This window comes from Megalopta genalis, chromosome 2 (genome assembly GCF_051020955.1).
Source record: "Megalopta genalis isolate 19385.01 chromosome 2, iyMegGena1_principal, whole genome shotgun sequence".
In the NCBI taxonomy this organism is placed as follows: domain Eukaryota; kingdom Metazoa; phylum Arthropoda; class Insecta; order Hymenoptera; family Halictidae; genus Megalopta; species Megalopta genalis.
The window spans coordinates 35530284-35547262 of record NC_135014.1 but is presented as its reverse complement, the minus strand read 5'-3'; the positions used below and the strand labels follow the sequence as shown (position 1 = coordinate 35547262).

Below are 16979 nucleotides of genomic sequence, written 5' to 3'. Positions count from 1 at the left end.
GTGTAATACAAACCTTGTTCGATCGTGAAAATAAATTGTACAGTTGAATAAAATGAAAGTTCAAATCAGGCTGTAATATGAAAAGCTGTAATATAAAGACAAATCGATTAAAACAAGATTCGTGGAATAGGTCTAAACGAACAGAACTAATTTCACTAATTTTCTTTCACGTGAAACATATCTAAGTATTATATCTCTATTTCGCTAAATCGACTAAACCAAAAACAATAAATAAATCTAAGGGACTATCGCTAACCAACTATTTCATCGATTCATGCTCGGAACATGTGGTATTTCATTTTCCTACGTTCCGTAATCCGTTCAATTTACATATTCTGTGTACCGGAAGAAATTCTTCAGAAAAATCGAATAAAACGTACATCCCTGGCCAAAAGTGTGAGACCAAGTTTAGCAATGGACTACAACTATTCGATACCCTAATTTGCACGTTGACATTCTTTAATATCGTTCAAAAATCGTAAAATCTCTTCGTCTAATCTACACACATCGATGTACAGCGACTTCCAAAAAATCTCCGTATATTAATTTTCCGGATTCTACTAAATTCTTGATTCAATTGTTACAATTTCCTAAACACGAGTCGTACGGCGATAAACCCGGAGTCATTTCAAAGCTTGAAGCCTGTACTATCACAATTCATTTTTTACTTTTTTCTAAATTGCTTTCACTCGACATAGCAGCCGAAAGATGCTGCACATAGAAACGTCTTCTTGAACGTTGAAAAATTTGTTTCACGATTAAATCCACCATAGACTTGACCAATGAAAATCGTGCAGCAAATATTTAGGGGTCGTTGCAAAGTGGAAGTTTCAATCTTCAAATCTACGTTTCGATCGGTCAGGAAAAAAATTTTCCGACGTATTCGCAGACGTTTGAATCCGCAGCATTTTCGAGGAACGACACATCTCCGGTTTCCCGCCTGTCGGATTAGTGGAGCCGGTTACTGTGGCTCTTCGGGTACAATTAACTGTATGCTTATCGAATAAGACAAATCAAAATTTTATACTTGATAAATAAACAAAAAATACAAAAAATTGAACAAGTCTTATTCGATAAATTTAAGGTCAATTATCCCATAGTAAGTAAAGTTAGTCACCCCACAGTAAGCGGCTCCACTACCCTACCACACGCAAAACCGTGTCGCGAGAAACTGATGAAACTTTGCCAGGCAGAATACGAAGCTCGAAGCTTTAAAAACGAGTCTACGTTGATCGAGTACAGTAATTTCTCCCTAATTCGCGCCCAGATTGCGCACAAATATGGACAATTTAGGAAGGAGAGATAAAAATCATTCGAGCCTCGCGGCTCGTTTTTATAGTTGCCGATTGTCAACAATTATAAAAACGAGACGCAAAATCATTTTCGTATCTCCTCTTCTCAAATTGTCCATTTCCGTGCGCGATCCGAGCGCGAATTAGGGAGAAATCACCGTATTCCGAACGAAATCGCGAAAATGGTGAAACCCGGTCTCAGACTTGGAACCAGGACGACGCGATGGTGCCGATCCGAAAGTTCCAAAAGACGATCGCAGCGACCGAAGATTCGCGGCTCGTGCGTCAAAAACGAACAAAGGCAGGCTAGACCTTGTGTGGATGGTGTGGTTTGTTAAGGCAAGGTGGTGGTACATAATCACAGGCAATCTTATCGGAATGAATGGTGTGTGCCCACCGTCTTGACGTAGTTGACGGTCTCGGCGGTCGCCTCGGTGAGGGCCCTTCTTAGCCGTGATCGCCGGACCTGCGACAGCGTACGTGGACAGAGAACGACGCCCTGGGCGCCCTGCGCTCCGGAACCAGACCCAGAACCGGAACCGAGGCCGAGGCCGGCCACCATGGCCGTGGGCGGCGGAGGCGTCGTCGGCATTGTCGTCGACGACGATTTGCACCACCACGGGAACTGGGCGTGTTTTTATCACGTTGTTAGTCGTTGTTGGCACAACAGAAAGACTCTTTTTCATAGGCACAACAGTGGTGGCGGTGGTTTTTGTGGCGAACAGAAGTGGTGGCGGTGAGAACGGTGGTATATTTGGTGGTAGGGTGGTTGTTGTTCGTGGTTGTTACAGAGGTGCAATGGGCTCAAACGAGTGACAAAAGACAATGCTTAACTGTGGATTACATGAGAAGAAACGGGGATATATACTCGCGGCCCGAGCCCCGGCGAGACCCGCTGGTCGATACCTCGCAACCCGACCACGCTATGGACGGTGTCTAATTCTGAATGGCCGAGCAAATCAGGATCATTGAGTCCGTCTTTATGCTTCCCCCTCCTCTAACAGTCGATCAGCTGAAATAGCCGCGGACAGGTGGCACGCTCCCACCGCGATGTTTTCTGCTCGATTAAGCCGAGCCTACAAGGGTTAATCGTAGGAAAACCAAATTTATGAAAATATAGAATAAATGTAGAAAAAGTAAAGCAGAGTTACCGAGATCCATGAAATTTTTGAAATTTTCGTTATAGGCTCGGGTAGAAAAGTTAAAGAACGAGAGTTTTCTTTGTCATTCCAAGTAATAGAAAAATTAAGAAAAGCATTTTAGTATTGTTCTCTATCATCTGAAAACAAATTCAAACCATTTGCTTGGATTTTGAAGAAGTTATCGCGCTTTTAACACTAGAACCACCAAATCAAAATGACTGGTTTCTGATTTTTTTCTTTTACAGTTCCTGATATTATGAAAATAATATTTCTAGGAGAAATTTTTAGGCGGACTTTTTTATTGAAGTATATATTATAACATAAATCATACGAACTTCAAATAAGTTCCTGATATTATGAAAACGATATTTCTAGGAGAAATTTTTAGGCGGACTTTTTTATTGAAGTATATATTATAACATAAATCATACGAAGTTCAAATAAGTTCCTGATATTATGAAAACGATATTTCTAGAAGAAATTTTTAGGCGGACTTCTCTATTGAAGTATATATTATAATATAAATCATACGAACTTCAAATAAGTCCAATGTTGGCGCTGTTATAAAACAATACACGTTGGTCGCGTTTAAGACTCGGCAGTTCTATCGTTAAAGGTGTACAAAACGCTTCTGTGAGCCACTGTACACTTGCGACCGTCTCGCGGAGCCGAACGAACCTGAAACTTCGCATCGCGGAATAAAGCCGCGAACACGCGCGAATAAAATCTGTAATCGTCGCGATCGCGTTCGAAAAGTTCAGCAGAAGAGACACCGTAACGTCTCCCCGTAATAAAGATAATAAGTTTTATTACCGGGGATTTAGCAAGTGCAGTCGGACTGCTTGCTTTTTATTAAGAAATTAATTGTTCGAAATAAATGTGCAAGAATGCGGTGCTCGTAAAGCGGCTCGCCCCGGGGGGGCTTAAAAATTTTACGATCGCAATAAAACTTTACAACTCGTCCCGTGATCGATAGAGTCCCTTAATGTTTTACAATGGACGAGAGACGGTCGTCGGATTCGCGCGCGACTTATCCGCCCGATTAGCTGCTCGCGGTCGATCGCTCGGGGACGATGACCGATCGGAAAAATTTGTCCGAGGAAGCGTGAAACGGTTCGCTGTAACGATAATGGGAAATGAAATTAAGCGCTCGGGAATTCGAGCGGCTTTGTCGGAGAGCACCATTCAGAGTTAGACACGCGGTGCCGTTCGGTTGTCGACGCTATCGTCTTCCGAAGTATCGGCAGTCTGAGCACCGCAGGGCGATTCGTGTCGACGGAGGACTTCGAATTACTCGTCGCTTGTTCGTTCGGCCGGATCATTTTTCTTCATGTCGACCAGAAATTAGAAACTCGCAAGCAGCGGCTTATTGTCGGCTGATACGGACGTTATTGCGCTATAGTGCGCTATGGACATTCGAGTGGACTGCGAATGGAAATTTTCACAGAGAATTATTCTTCGACGATGCTGATCGATTGTCTTTCGATATTAATCTTCCGACGTTGTTCGATATTGACAATACACTTATTTTGTATTCATTTCGAACGATCTTCTGGATGGCGATGTCATAGATTTTAATTGTTCCGATTGTTCTGATATAATTGATTTTCTGCCAGCCAATTATAACAAAATGACTCGCAGAGACTTTTAGTATTGTGTAGTCCTCTAATATTGTACTATGCAAAGAAAATACTTCTTCTTACTAAAAGCATAATGATATCTCGCAAAGAAATAAGAATACATTCTTTAAACAGGTAGTAAAATTATTTCTCATTATGTACTGTGCACTACACTTGTTTTACACATCTATTGTTTCTTCTCAGCATTTTTATATTTCATCGAAATTTAACGGCCCTTTTATTACCATTCAAGAACCAAGTACTAATACATTTCATAAAAATCTATCGATCATTTTATTAGCCTTAACGCAAGGAACCAGGTACTAATACATTTAATCAATCAAAATCAATCAATCTTTTTATTAGCCTCAACGCAAGGGACCAAATACTAGTACATTTAATCAATCAATATTTATCAATCTCTCTATTAATTTCAACGCGAGGAACCAAATTCTAATGCACTCGATCGATCAAAACTTAACAATCTTTTTACCAGTCCTAACGCAATCGACCAAATTCAAAGCAAAAGTATCTACGAAAATCGGAAATTCTCTTTAAGCAGAACGTTCGAGAAAAGCCAAGTCCAAAGAAGCCTGATCACCGTCATTCAAAGGCCAAACAAAGAATGAATCTAGAACTGTCTACGAGCGTAGTCTACTTACGAGGTCTCGCAAGAGCAGAAGAAGCAAGGGCAAAAAACCAAAGGGATCTACACAGCGATAGTGCCCAGAGAGACCGATCTCCATCCGGAAGACGAACGGAAGAGGAAAGACCGTCGAAGTGATCGGGAACGTTACAGGTCCCAGAGGTCACTCGATCATCGTGTGCCGTGTCCCGGTAACGAACAGTTGACGAGTAAGCCAAGGCCGCCAATTCCATCGAATCACCTTGTACAATCATCCGAAACCCGGGCCGTACGAGCGGATAGACAGACGAACAGACGGACGGATGGGTGGACAGATTGATAGATTGAGAGAGAGAGAGAGAGAGAGAGAGAAAAGAGAGAGAGAAAAGACAGAGAAAAAAGAGAGAGAGAGAGAAGAGACAGAAAAAAGACAGAGAAGAAAGAGAGAGAGAATAGAGAGAGAAGGTAGAAGTGAGAAAGAAAAAGAGAAAAAAGAGAAAGAGAGAGAGAATAGAGAGAGAAGGTAGAAGTGAGAAAGAAAAAGAGAAAAAAGAGAAAGAGAGAAAAGAGAGAGAGAATAGAGAGAGAAGGTAGAAGTGAGAAAGAAAAAGAGAAAAAAGAGAGAAATGAAAAGGAGAAAGAGAGAAAAGAGAGAGAGAATAGAGAGAGAAGGTAGAAGTGAGAAAGAAAAAGAGAAAAAAGAGAGAAATGAGAAAGAGAAAGAGAGAAAAGGGAGAAGTGAGAAAGAGAAAAAGAGAAAAGAGAGGAGTGAGAGAGAGAGAGAGAGGGAGATAGGAGAATGTTCATAGAGAAAGCGGGCGTTGGTCGTGTGTGAGTCGGACGCGTGATCGTTTCGCTATCGATTCCGCCTCGTCCCTCGTCAATCCTTCTCTAGGCCTGTCTTTCTTTACTCTTCGATCGCGCGGATTCGGTTGAACAAAGAGAGAAAGAGAGAGAGAGAGAGATAAAGAGAGAAAGAGAGGGAAAGAGAAGAAAAGGGAGATAGGAAGAATGCGAAAAGGACAGAGAAGAGACAGAGCGGTGTTAGCGACGGTGGTGGCGGTGACGGCGTGGTTGGGTGGTAGGGTGGTTGGCTGAGGGGTGAAAGAGAGAGAGAGAGAGAGAAGTGAACGAAGGCTCGACAAGCGTGGAACTCGATGATCCTCTATTATCTAAAGCTGACCACTACTAGTTCAGCGCTACCGCTAGACTAAGGACACGCTTCGGAACTAAAGATTTCTCGGGGGTTCACTTTCCGGTACGAAGGGCGGGGCCAAAGGGGTTGGCGGGGGGGTCTGGCGGTGGTGGCTGTAGCATAGGGTGAGTGGGGGTGGTTCTACAATCGAATGGGAAAGCTCCCTTCTTCCTCTTAGGTGAATCCTGGCCGAGCCGGGGGCTAACGATGCAAAAGAACGCTAATGGATGATGCGAGCGGATGGCGGCGTTATTCTTGTCGCGGTCGATCCGAGGCTCTGTTTCGTCGATCACCAGGGTGCACGGCTCCCTGGCTGGCCGGGGCCAAGACGGAGGGAAAAACCGGTCTCGTCTGCGACCCGCCGGTCGAAGGTCGCGCGAACTCCGAAGGGAAACGGCGCTGCTGAACGGGGGCCCGTGTCGCGCCGAGACTTGTATCGTCGCTGAAGTTTCCCCGCGACGATAACGATAACGGATTCGTAGCCTAATCTTGAGTCGCGTCGCGCCGTGGAACGAAACACATATTTTCTCGGTCTCGACGTCGACCAATCGTCGACATTTTTTGTATTAAGTCGTCTCGTAATGCATTCGTCTGGAATATGCATTCTTTTCATTTTCGATTAATTGTTAACACAATAGGATAAGATGATGGGTCAAGGTTTGATCCATCAGCTCCTTCTATGGTTTCATCGTTATTATTTGGAATAATCAGAAAACTAAATAATAAAGATCAATGAAAATCCAGTTCGGTTAATTGAGGTTCTGCTGCTGTTTAATTCTCATAATATTGAGTGCAATGGGTTTTGTATTGTATACGATGTAATAATATTGATAAGATTGTAATCGATGAGATTTAAATGAAATTTAAATCATTGTTAATAACCCGATAATACGTAAAACATTGAGAATATACAAACTAATAGGATTAAGGCGATAATTATTTTAAGTGGAGCACCTGGTGATCACCGAAATTTTCGCAACGGTCAGATTCACACACACACGCACGGATTAAATTTGATATATATATATATTATAGTTCGTTTCTTCGTGTTTCTTTTAGACTACGATTGCTAATTAAAGATTTAATGAAGATGTACAAAATATCGACGATTGGTCGATGAAGAAAATTGGCCAAGAAAATAAGTGTTTCGTTGGACTGTGCGTCGGCGCGGCTGGGTGTCCGAGGCTTGTTAGCCTACCGGCTGAAGCGGATTCGCAGTTAAGCTGATCCGCTTGCCGGCCAGAGATAGCTTAATGATCGTCGCCGAGCCTCCTCGCGACCTAGCAGCCTCGCCGCTATTAACTACCGGGATCTACCTACGCGGCTGCTCTCTCCACCCACCGATTGTTCGATCAACTCACAAAGAGACACGCCGCGGATTCGCTGGCTTCCGGATAGCCATCGCGACGACGGGATTCGTCGATCTCACCGACGAATCCCGATTCCAGCAAATAAAATTTCAATTTTCCATGATTTTTCGTTGCTTAACTTCTAGTTTACTCGAGATCCGAAATCCCTACGCATGTCTGAACGAAGTACTATACGGCGGAACGAATATTTTAACCCTTTCCACTCGAATGGCGACTCCAGCACGCCATTAACGATTTCTATGTCACGTATCAAAATAATCTTATTAATCAAGTTTGTTCACATTTGAAGAACTGTTCAAATAATAACTGTCGCGTTACGAAATTGAATTTCATACGTGTCAAATGCGTTAGGTTATATAAAATGTAAACACAGCGGGTCAGAAAAACTGTATTCAATTTTGCGTTCATTTGGCTTCGAGCGCAAAGGGTTAAATAGCCTAATATATACCCAAACGTTTCTAATTGTTCTAGGTTTCTAATCGTCTTAGGAAATAACGTTCGTCGTTTCTTAAAAGTTGAAAGACATGACCTCTTATTCTCTTTCTGTCATCCCAAGTAATAGCAAAATAAAAAGAAAAAGTATTATAGTCATTGTTGACTAGCCTTTCTATAATTTAAAAAAGAATTTGAGCCATTTGGACCGTTCTTAAAATTGTTATTCCGTACGAAATCGTGTCGACATAGCTTCCACGACGAGTGCAATTTATAAATGATAAATATAATGCATCCGTCAATTGAAAACAAATTTCAACGACTTTCTTCGCGATTAACAATTGACACCATCCTTTTACAAAAACACCACTACAATTTGCACCAAAATTTGCGTCTGACGAGTATGGTTTTTTTCTTAGATAGAACCGCGATTCGCCCCATTTTGCGGCGCGGCTCGGCGACGCCGCGTTTCGCAAACACGCTCGTTGGGTCTAAGAAAGCGCCGGGTTTCCTCGTTATCCGCTTTTAGCGCCATTAGGAACGTGGGAGGCGTTGGATGTCTATCGGCGGAAGGCGCTGATGCTGTTTGCATCGGCTTTCTTCGCGGAATTATGCGTTTTTGTTTGGAGCAGCGACCTGGAACATTTCTTGCGTCGCCAGTGGTCCGGAAACGCTTCATTGAAACGACACAAGCGAGCGAGAATTGTACAAGCGTTGCTCGCCGGTGGAACACGTGGCACGGGACGCGTTAAAGAATCGATCCCGCGAGAGCTCTCCGAATTGTTTCCAACGGCGTCGTGAAGTGTCGCCGAAAAAATGTCGAGTCGCCACCGACGGTCGGGATTTTTCTAGAAATAGTCGCTGCACCGGTGCCTAGAACTTTTCGTTGGACCCAATAAAAGTTCGGAGACGTGGCGAGAGAGTTCGGCAAACGAGTCCTGTAGGTTGTATTGCTCGAGGTTGCAGAGATCGAGCAAGAGAGAGAGAGAGAGAGAGAGAAAAAGATAGAAAAAGCGAGAGAGAGAGAGAAGTGAGAAAAAGATAGAAAAAGCGAGAGAGAGAGAGAGAGAGAGAGAGAGAAGAGAGAAGAGAGAGAAGAGAGGGAAAGATAGAAAAAGCGAGAGAGAGAGAGAGAGAGAAAAGAGAGAAGAGAGAGAAGAGAGGAAAATATAGAAAAAGCGAGAGAGAGAGAGAGAGAAAAGAGAGAAGAGAGAGAAGAGAGGAAAAGATAGAAAAAGCGAGAGAGAGAGAGAGAGAAAAGAGAGAAGAGAGAGAAGAGAGAAAAAGATAGAAAAAGCGAGAGAGAGAGAGAGAGAAGAGAGAGAAGAGAGGAAAAGATAGAAAAAGCGAGAGAGAGAGAGAGAGAGAAAAGAGAGAAGAGAGAGAAGAGAGGAAAAGATAGAAAAAGCGAGAGAGAGAGAGAGAGAGAAAAGAGAGAAGAGAGAGAAGAGAGAAAAAGATAGAAAAAGCGAGATAGAGAGGGAGAGAGACGACTAGCGCGAAATGCTCGTCCCGAAGAGATCCCACGGCGAGAGATTGCGACGTTGCCGCTCCGGGATCCGAGATTTCGATAATGCCACGGCCACAGTATCCGGCGAATTTGCAAAACTGCGGACTCTTCTTATATGGAGCAACTCCGCGGAAGTGGCGCGCACCCGTTCTAACGGGAAATTCATTCAAATAAGGACCGTAAGTTTGCACGGATTTCCATTGTTAACCTAACTTTAGAGGCTGCCGCGGCGGCTCTAGCCGAGCGGGGGCCGTCGAATTGTTTCGTCCGCAACATAATCGAGTCCTGCTGTGCACGCGGTTCGATCGCTATACCGAAATCTGCTAATGGAAAGTTTTGTGCACGGCGGCTGCACTCTAATCTGCGAATTTGTTCTAATTTGCTTGTGCGACGAATCTGGGTCTCGTGTTTAAACTGGGGAATGTCGAAATCAGAGGAAGGGAAACACAGTGAAACAGCGTGTCAAGTCAAACCGTCACAATTGCAAACGCAATGTTCTAATTCGTCGAATACGTTCTACTAATTCCGCTGTATATTATTTCGTTCGTTTATTTTGTTACTCTTATTTTGTTCCGGATTATGCGTGTTTTACTTATACGATTTAAAAGGATCTAGTAGCCGGTTAATAAATTGAAATGATTTTTTATTTTTTGGTTTTCACAGCGGGGGATTTTTCTTAGCATAAGAAAAATCTTGTTTAATAAGGTCCTCGGAAGATCCCCCCATTATCATAATAATGATAACAAAAATAACAGTAATACAAATAATAAAAACATTAATAAAAATTAAAATAATAATGATAAAAATAAAAATAAGAAATAATAATAAAAATGATAATAAAAATGTTGTTTTCATAGCGGGGGATTTTTCTTAGCATAAGAAAAATCTTATGTTTAATAAGGTCCTCGGAAGATCCCCCCATTATCATAATAATGATAACAAAAATAACAGTAATACGAATAATAAAAACAATAATAAAAATAAAAATAAAATAATAATGATAAAAATAAAAATAAGAAATAATAATAAAAATTTTGTTTTCATAGCGGAGGAGTTTTCTTAGCATAAGAAAAATCCTATCTTTAATAAGGTCCATAGAAGATCCTCCCATTATCATAATAAAATAATAGTAATACGAATAATAAAAACAATAATAAGAATAAAAAGAAAATAATAATGATAAAAATAAAAATGAAAAATAATAATAAAAATGATAATAAAAATAAAAATAATAATAAAAATGATAATAAAAATAAAAATAATAATAAAAATGATAATAAAAATAAAAATAATAATAAAAATAAGAAGAAGAAGAAGAAGAATATTCATATCGTGAAACTTCTTTCTGTATTCCACCATCGATTCAACGACGCTGTCCAGAGATCAATCATCCGCAGATAAAGAAGCATGATTGCCTCCTGTCGTCACGACGAAGACTCGAAGAAGAAGAATCGAAACGGTCGACGAGAGTACGTCAGACGGGTCCCGTTCGACGAATTACTCATAGGATAACAGGGGAGTGAATCGCTTCAGTTGTAAACGATCCATGTCTTTTTTCCCCACGATTAGAAGGGGCGGCGGCGATCGTAGCAAGAGGGTGCCAGAATGATAGCGAAGGTACGATTAGTTAACCTTTTTGCCTATAATCCTGTGTAATCGAGGCTGCGAGTTGCGGAGGTAATCGGAGATAATGTCGGAGATGCTCTATTACGAGACGGCATCGTCTGCCTGAACCGGGGGACTGGTCCGATTTAACGAGACGGTTACGGCGTCGAAATGGCGATCACTCAGTGCCGGAGTTAAGGGAACTCCGAATTCCAAAGGATTTAATCGAGGAACCTTTGGCCAAGATCGTTGGTCTTTGATATTTTTTTCGTTATATTTTATCGTATATATTTTCGATCCTTCGTGTAGATTGCGTACAGCGACAGATTTTGAAAATATATATAAGTGTCTTAATATCCGTGCCTTTATGCGAATTTTTGCTTCGCTGAAGCTTTCATTGAATAGTATAATTTTCATTTAATTGCCTAAAACTATGTTCCAATTTTTTAGCCATTTCTGTCTTTAGAAATATTTCTTTGCGCGACAGAATTTAGAAATTTGATAATGATTTTAATTAAATGATGAAAAGTTGTTTATGTCTCTAATTCTGTGTTCTTTCAGCGGCTCTGCACATAATTCCGTGTACAATGATCTAATGTAACCCTATAAGTTACTCAAAATGTCACAGTAAATCGTCAACAAATTAACTCATAATTCCATGAGAGAATTGATTGCAAATTCTCTAAGTTAATAAGAGACAAAAAACTTATAGAATATATCCTAAAGATTTTATTACTATCTCTAATGTTATTGTCAATACTATCTTTAGATTTTGAAGATTTCCCCCCCGCTATAAAAACCAAAAAAATAAAATGTTATCTTCACATTATTCCCATTAATATTCTCTTCAATATAATCTTTGATATTATCCTAATATAATCTCTAATCATTATAAAGAAATAATAATGTTAAAAGAAATATATCCCACTGTCTGAACAGTGACTGGCCTATTCTACTCATCCGACCAAAAACTACAAAGCATATTTTATGTACACGATCGAGCCACTTTTCGCGATACTCTCTAAACTGATGAAACGGATAAGCAAACGATCGATGTCGACGAATCCAGCATCTCCCTGCTAAGTACATAATTTCGAAGGCGAGGGAACTGTTAGCTTGCGAACAGTACGACGTGCTCGGTGCGCACAACGCCACGATTCTTGGGGAACTTTTCGCTGGGAACACAGGGACGTGCCTGGCTGTCTGTCGGAGCCGGGTCCCGCGCGACGAGGCCCGGCTCCTAAATATTTGAAACCGAGGGCCGTCTGTTCCCGAAAGCGCGATGCGCTGCGAGAGGATCGGAAGTTTCGGGGAGCACGGCGACGACGGTTGCCAATGATTTCCGCGGCGGAATTGCCGGGGGAACTTTCGGTACCTGCCACTGAGACGTGTCAGTTCCGATCTGCGAATTAGTCCTCCCTTCCGTGCCGAACCTGGCGAAGCCGAACAGCAAATATTTCGCGTCGACTGATCCCTCGGCGTCGGTCAGATGGAATTTCGAACGAGATCTGCGTCGAACGATTCGTTAAAACAACTGCTCGACGCGTGGACGATTGCACCGATGCACAGTGTCGCGATTAATGCTAAGTAGATCCACGGGACTCGTAATTTAATTTCGCAGAAAATAGATACTTGCTGTTTGAGCTAACGTGCGTAGAGTCAGAGGCAAATACAGGGTGCCCTAAATATGTCTCGCAATCCGAAAGTGGTGGGTTCCTCGGGTCATTTGAAGCAACTTTGTCCTTTACACAAATTTTCTCCGAGGCGCCGTTAACGAGTTATTAACGAAAAACAGTGACCAATGAGAGGCGAGCTCGGCTGGCGCGAGGCGACCGTGCCAATGAGCGGAACTGGGCTTCCTGCGCTGGTTAGCTGGGCCGCCTCGCGTCAGCCGTACTCGATTCTTATTGGTCGCTGTTTTTCGTTAATAACTCGTTAATGGTACCTCGGAGAACATTTTTGTAAAGGAAGAAGCTGCTTCAAATGATCTGAGGAACCCGCCATTTCCGGATTGCGAGACATTTTTGGGACATCCTGTATACGTGGACACCATTTAAAACGGTATAACTTTTTTAACACTGGACTAAATGACTTGAATTTTTTTTAGATGATAGCAAAATTAAATAAAAGCATTTTAGTCATTGTCTAGTATACTAGCCCCTTTGTTATTATTATAATTAATTATAATTATATTTATATTATTATATAAATATATAATAATTATAATAATTAATATATAATAATATAATATATATAATATTAATTAATATATATATAATATAACGTACAATAAATATATAATAATTATAATAATAATTTATATTATTATTATAATTAATTATAATTATAATTATCTATATATAATTATCTAAAAAAACATTCATGTTATTTAGTCTTATTTTTGAGAAAGTTCAACCGTTTTAAAGAATATTAACGTTTCTCTGTCGGTAATTGCTTCTGAACAACAAACCAACTGACACTTCAATCAGACATTCTATTCAATTTCTTGAAACAATTGCTGCGAGTTCTTATTTAAGACAAACACGAACCGATATTATTAAGATGAGTTTTGTATGCACATTTCTTTACCTACAAATACATTTTTATAACGCGAACTAGCGGCGAGGGTGCGTTCGATTGTTTGAATTAATTTCGTAAATTGTTTCTGTTGCTTAGGTCAGGTTCACAATATATAGTAACAGATAATAAATGAAGAAAAAACGTTGTTGTCAGATCGACGAATTGAAAGGAAGTCTCGTTACAAATGAATTCGATCCTCTCTGAAAAGATCAACTCGAACAAGCGGGCTCTGATCAATGCGAAACAATCCGCGGATTAGTCATCAAGCTTTCGAACACGTTATCGATACTGGACGGACTCGTTCGACGAGCGTTCAACGTCGCTGGATAATTCCGTGAACGAAAAATCGCGTCCGCCGTTCCCGGCTGCCTAATTGAAGAAGGCCGAAGCGACGGACCGATTAACAGAAAACAAATTCCCAGTTCCCCTACGATTAACCTTGTATCGGGCGCGTCAGTTAAAGTTACATAAAGGTCGCGTGGGGTGCGCGACACCCCGAGAGACCTGTAAAAATAATACCGAGAATAATAATAATATCCTTCAAAAAATTAATAAACCGAGAACTATAATACTCTCAATTAAATGCTGACGCAACTGTTGACAGCTAGGCGACGCCATTCGATATTTCGCTAAAAAAATAATGAAACGTCGATTTTAAAACGAATGGCTGGGGGTGAGAAACACCCCCACGCGACCGTTACAGGGTTGAAAGCGTTGCGTTCACACGATTGGCCTGGCACGTGTCCCTCGGAACGGTTACGGAATCGCGGAGAAAGAATGGAGAAGGTGAAAGGAAGGCGGCGAATGCAGCCGACGGGTTTTTTCATCCGATTCCGTTTAATGAGAAATAGTCAACGGCTGAAAGGGAAATTGCTATTGACCTTCGCCGATCGGGAGACGCTTTGATCAGCTTTTAATTCTCCGTCCACAAAAGCGAATCGGATGCGTTGCTGATATTGTTAATAGGAACTCGGCCGGAGAATCGATAACAGACGGAGCTCGGGACTCGCGTGCGCTCGTTTAACTGTTTTGATCGGATCTGCACGCTCGGCGGACGATGCGCGGGTCGCTGGAGACCCGGGAAATTCGAGAGAACTGTACGCTGATCGATCCGTCTGCTTCGCAGCGAACCAAATGATATTTTTATAGTACAATGTTACATGAACACGTCAGATTTTCCTTCTATGTTTCAGTATTAACTATTCATATTATTTATTAAATATTGATTATGAATATTATTAAGTAAATGAATTAAATATTATTATTTATTATGTATCGATTATGAATATTATTAAATAAGTTAATTAAGTATTGATATTTATTAAATTTATTTATTATGAATATTATTAAATAGATTGATTACATATCATTAACTATTAAATATTAAGCACGTCTCGATTGTTAACGATTGCGCTCCAGAATTGTGGAATATTATATCTTTCATTCGAGACCTTGGAAACATTATGTTTAAACAGTTATGAAATTTTCAATAGTTATTAATACTTTAACGGCAATCATGTTAAATAAAGACGCGAGTGTGTTTTTAGAGAAATTAATCCAATTCTATCGGGTGGATCCGTTCGTGGAGTAGGGGAAGCTGCGACTTGGGAATCACACCCGTCACAAGAGGCAGCTGAAATGACTCATGATTATGCTATACACGTGGCACGTGCCTGAATAACCCAATTCATGATGTTGCTACCAATTAACCAAATGGTTAGGTAGTATTGTCTTCATCTGTCTAATTAGGGCTACAATAACCCTAAATTAGTTTGAATTACCGAAGGTCGAACGGTGTCCGACCAATGGCCGGCTTATACTACTAGCCGCGTTCAACTCTTGCATTATTTATTCAATAAACTCGGTCATTATTTATTCTCAAGTTCTCATAATTTTGCTCTTAAACGATATTAATCGCCTGATGCTTTCAAATTGACTTGTAATTCTGAGAACTACGTCACCAGTTGGCTGTTGCAATCTCTTTGAAAAAGCGTTCATTGCAAGAATATGTTATAAATTCTTTAAACATCTTTACTTTACATCTGTACCGTCTTCTCATAAATGCATAAAATCCGCGGTCTATTTATCATATAGAATAATAATATTGTAATATAGAATTAAAAGTTGTAACGAAATGTCTGTTTGATTTCTTAATTTTATTATAATTTTAATAATATTTAAATATAATATTTTTATACTTAACGAAACAAAATATTGTCGTTCCTTTACGACGACTATTCTCGTCGAATTTAGCAAACCGGTTGATTCGATATCCCTTTTCGAAATTTAGCTTTTTTAACATTTCACGAAAAACATATCTGGCTTCGGTTCAACATTCTCGACCGAATTTTCAATGACCGTCTGACTCTCGCAAGATAGTTTTCGACGGTGTCGGACCGTGTCCCGCCGTTTCAAAACGCAACGCGACACGTGCAACCGTTATCAAGGTGGGCGGAAATGGCTGCGGTGTCTTCGCGGCAGCCGCGCTGAAGCATAATAGCTGGGTCGCTTAATCCCGGGATTAAGTTGCGCGACTCAGACACCCGCAATTGATTGAGTCTGTCATGGCGTCGGGATCTACGCGAGCTGGTGCTTCAACGTGCCCGAAAATTGATGGCAGCCGCTTCCGGCTGGCCACGCCGCGCACGGCGGCTGCCAGCCCGCAGTACGGAACACGGCGATAACCGTGTAACTCGTTTGTTCCTATTAAATTGTTCGTTTTTCTGTCGCGGAGAAACGGCGAGAATCGAAAGAATGTGTTGAACGTTTTTACCTGCTTGTTCATGACCCATTGGAGCTGTGTGAGTGTGTGTTCAGTGTGTCCGGAAAGCAAAATCAATTCATTCGAGATTAGAACAGCATTAATTCGTCCAGAAAATGTAACAACATCGAATCGCAACAGCTATTGGAAACAATTTCTATGTACAAGGGTTACAGATATACATATGTACTTCTTAATGTAGGAACATCGAAGATATCGAGAGATTTCGGATACTGTGCGCTTCGGTAGCAAACAGAATAGTACGTGTCGGGTATAGTATTGTTCAAAGAGCTCAAATCTGTGGATAAGTGTTTGTGTGTGTAATATATGGTACGAAGAATATGTTTACAAAGGGTGTTGCATTTGAAGGGGAAAAGTGTGATAATTTTTAAGAAAGTACATTCGGAGTATACGAAATATATTTTACAATGGTGAACGTATCATATTATAGTAATTTGAACAACGAGACATAAAATATACCGCTCAAATAAATTATACCATAGACAAACTTTAAATTAAGATTGGCCAACTTTGACAGACGATAACTCCGCGAAAAATCATTCTAGGATCATGAGTCTATTTTTAAATTACAGCTTGAAATCTCTGCTTTAAAATAGATTTTATGAATTTTATGTTTGATACACCCTGAATATTGTAACCATTTAAATGTGAGCCAACGTTTGTCATATTGAAAATTGCCAAGTTCGACGAACATGACCTCGTATTTAAACGGTTACAGTGATGGGGGTATATCGAACTTAAAATCCAGGAACCCTATCTTAAAGTAGAGATTTTAATAGTACGTGTCGGGTATAGTATTGTTTAAAGATTTCAAATCTGTGGATAAG

General features: G+C 40.7%; 1 protein-coding gene across 6 annotated transcripts in view; it reads right to left on the bottom strand.

Annotated features, from left to right (window-relative positions):
• SK (small conductance calcium-activated potassium channel) overlaps nt 1-16979 on the bottom strand; it is a 391518-nt gene that overhangs the window by 228784 nt on the left and 145755 nt on the right. For 3 of the 6 annotated variants that reach the window (XM_076519251.1, XM_076519250.1, XM_033478719.2), the window contains exon 4: nt 1690-1917. The exons of 1 other annotated variant lie outside the window; for it this stretch is intronic. In XM_076519251.1, coding sequence (XP_076375366.1) covers nt 1690-1917 — 228 coding nt within the window. Of the gene's footprint in view, nt 1-1689; nt 1918-2136; nt 2155-16143; nt 16168-16979 lie in introns of those variants that run through there. 2 more of the 6 variants (XM_076519252.1, XM_033478722.2) reach the window with 2 other exon arrangements.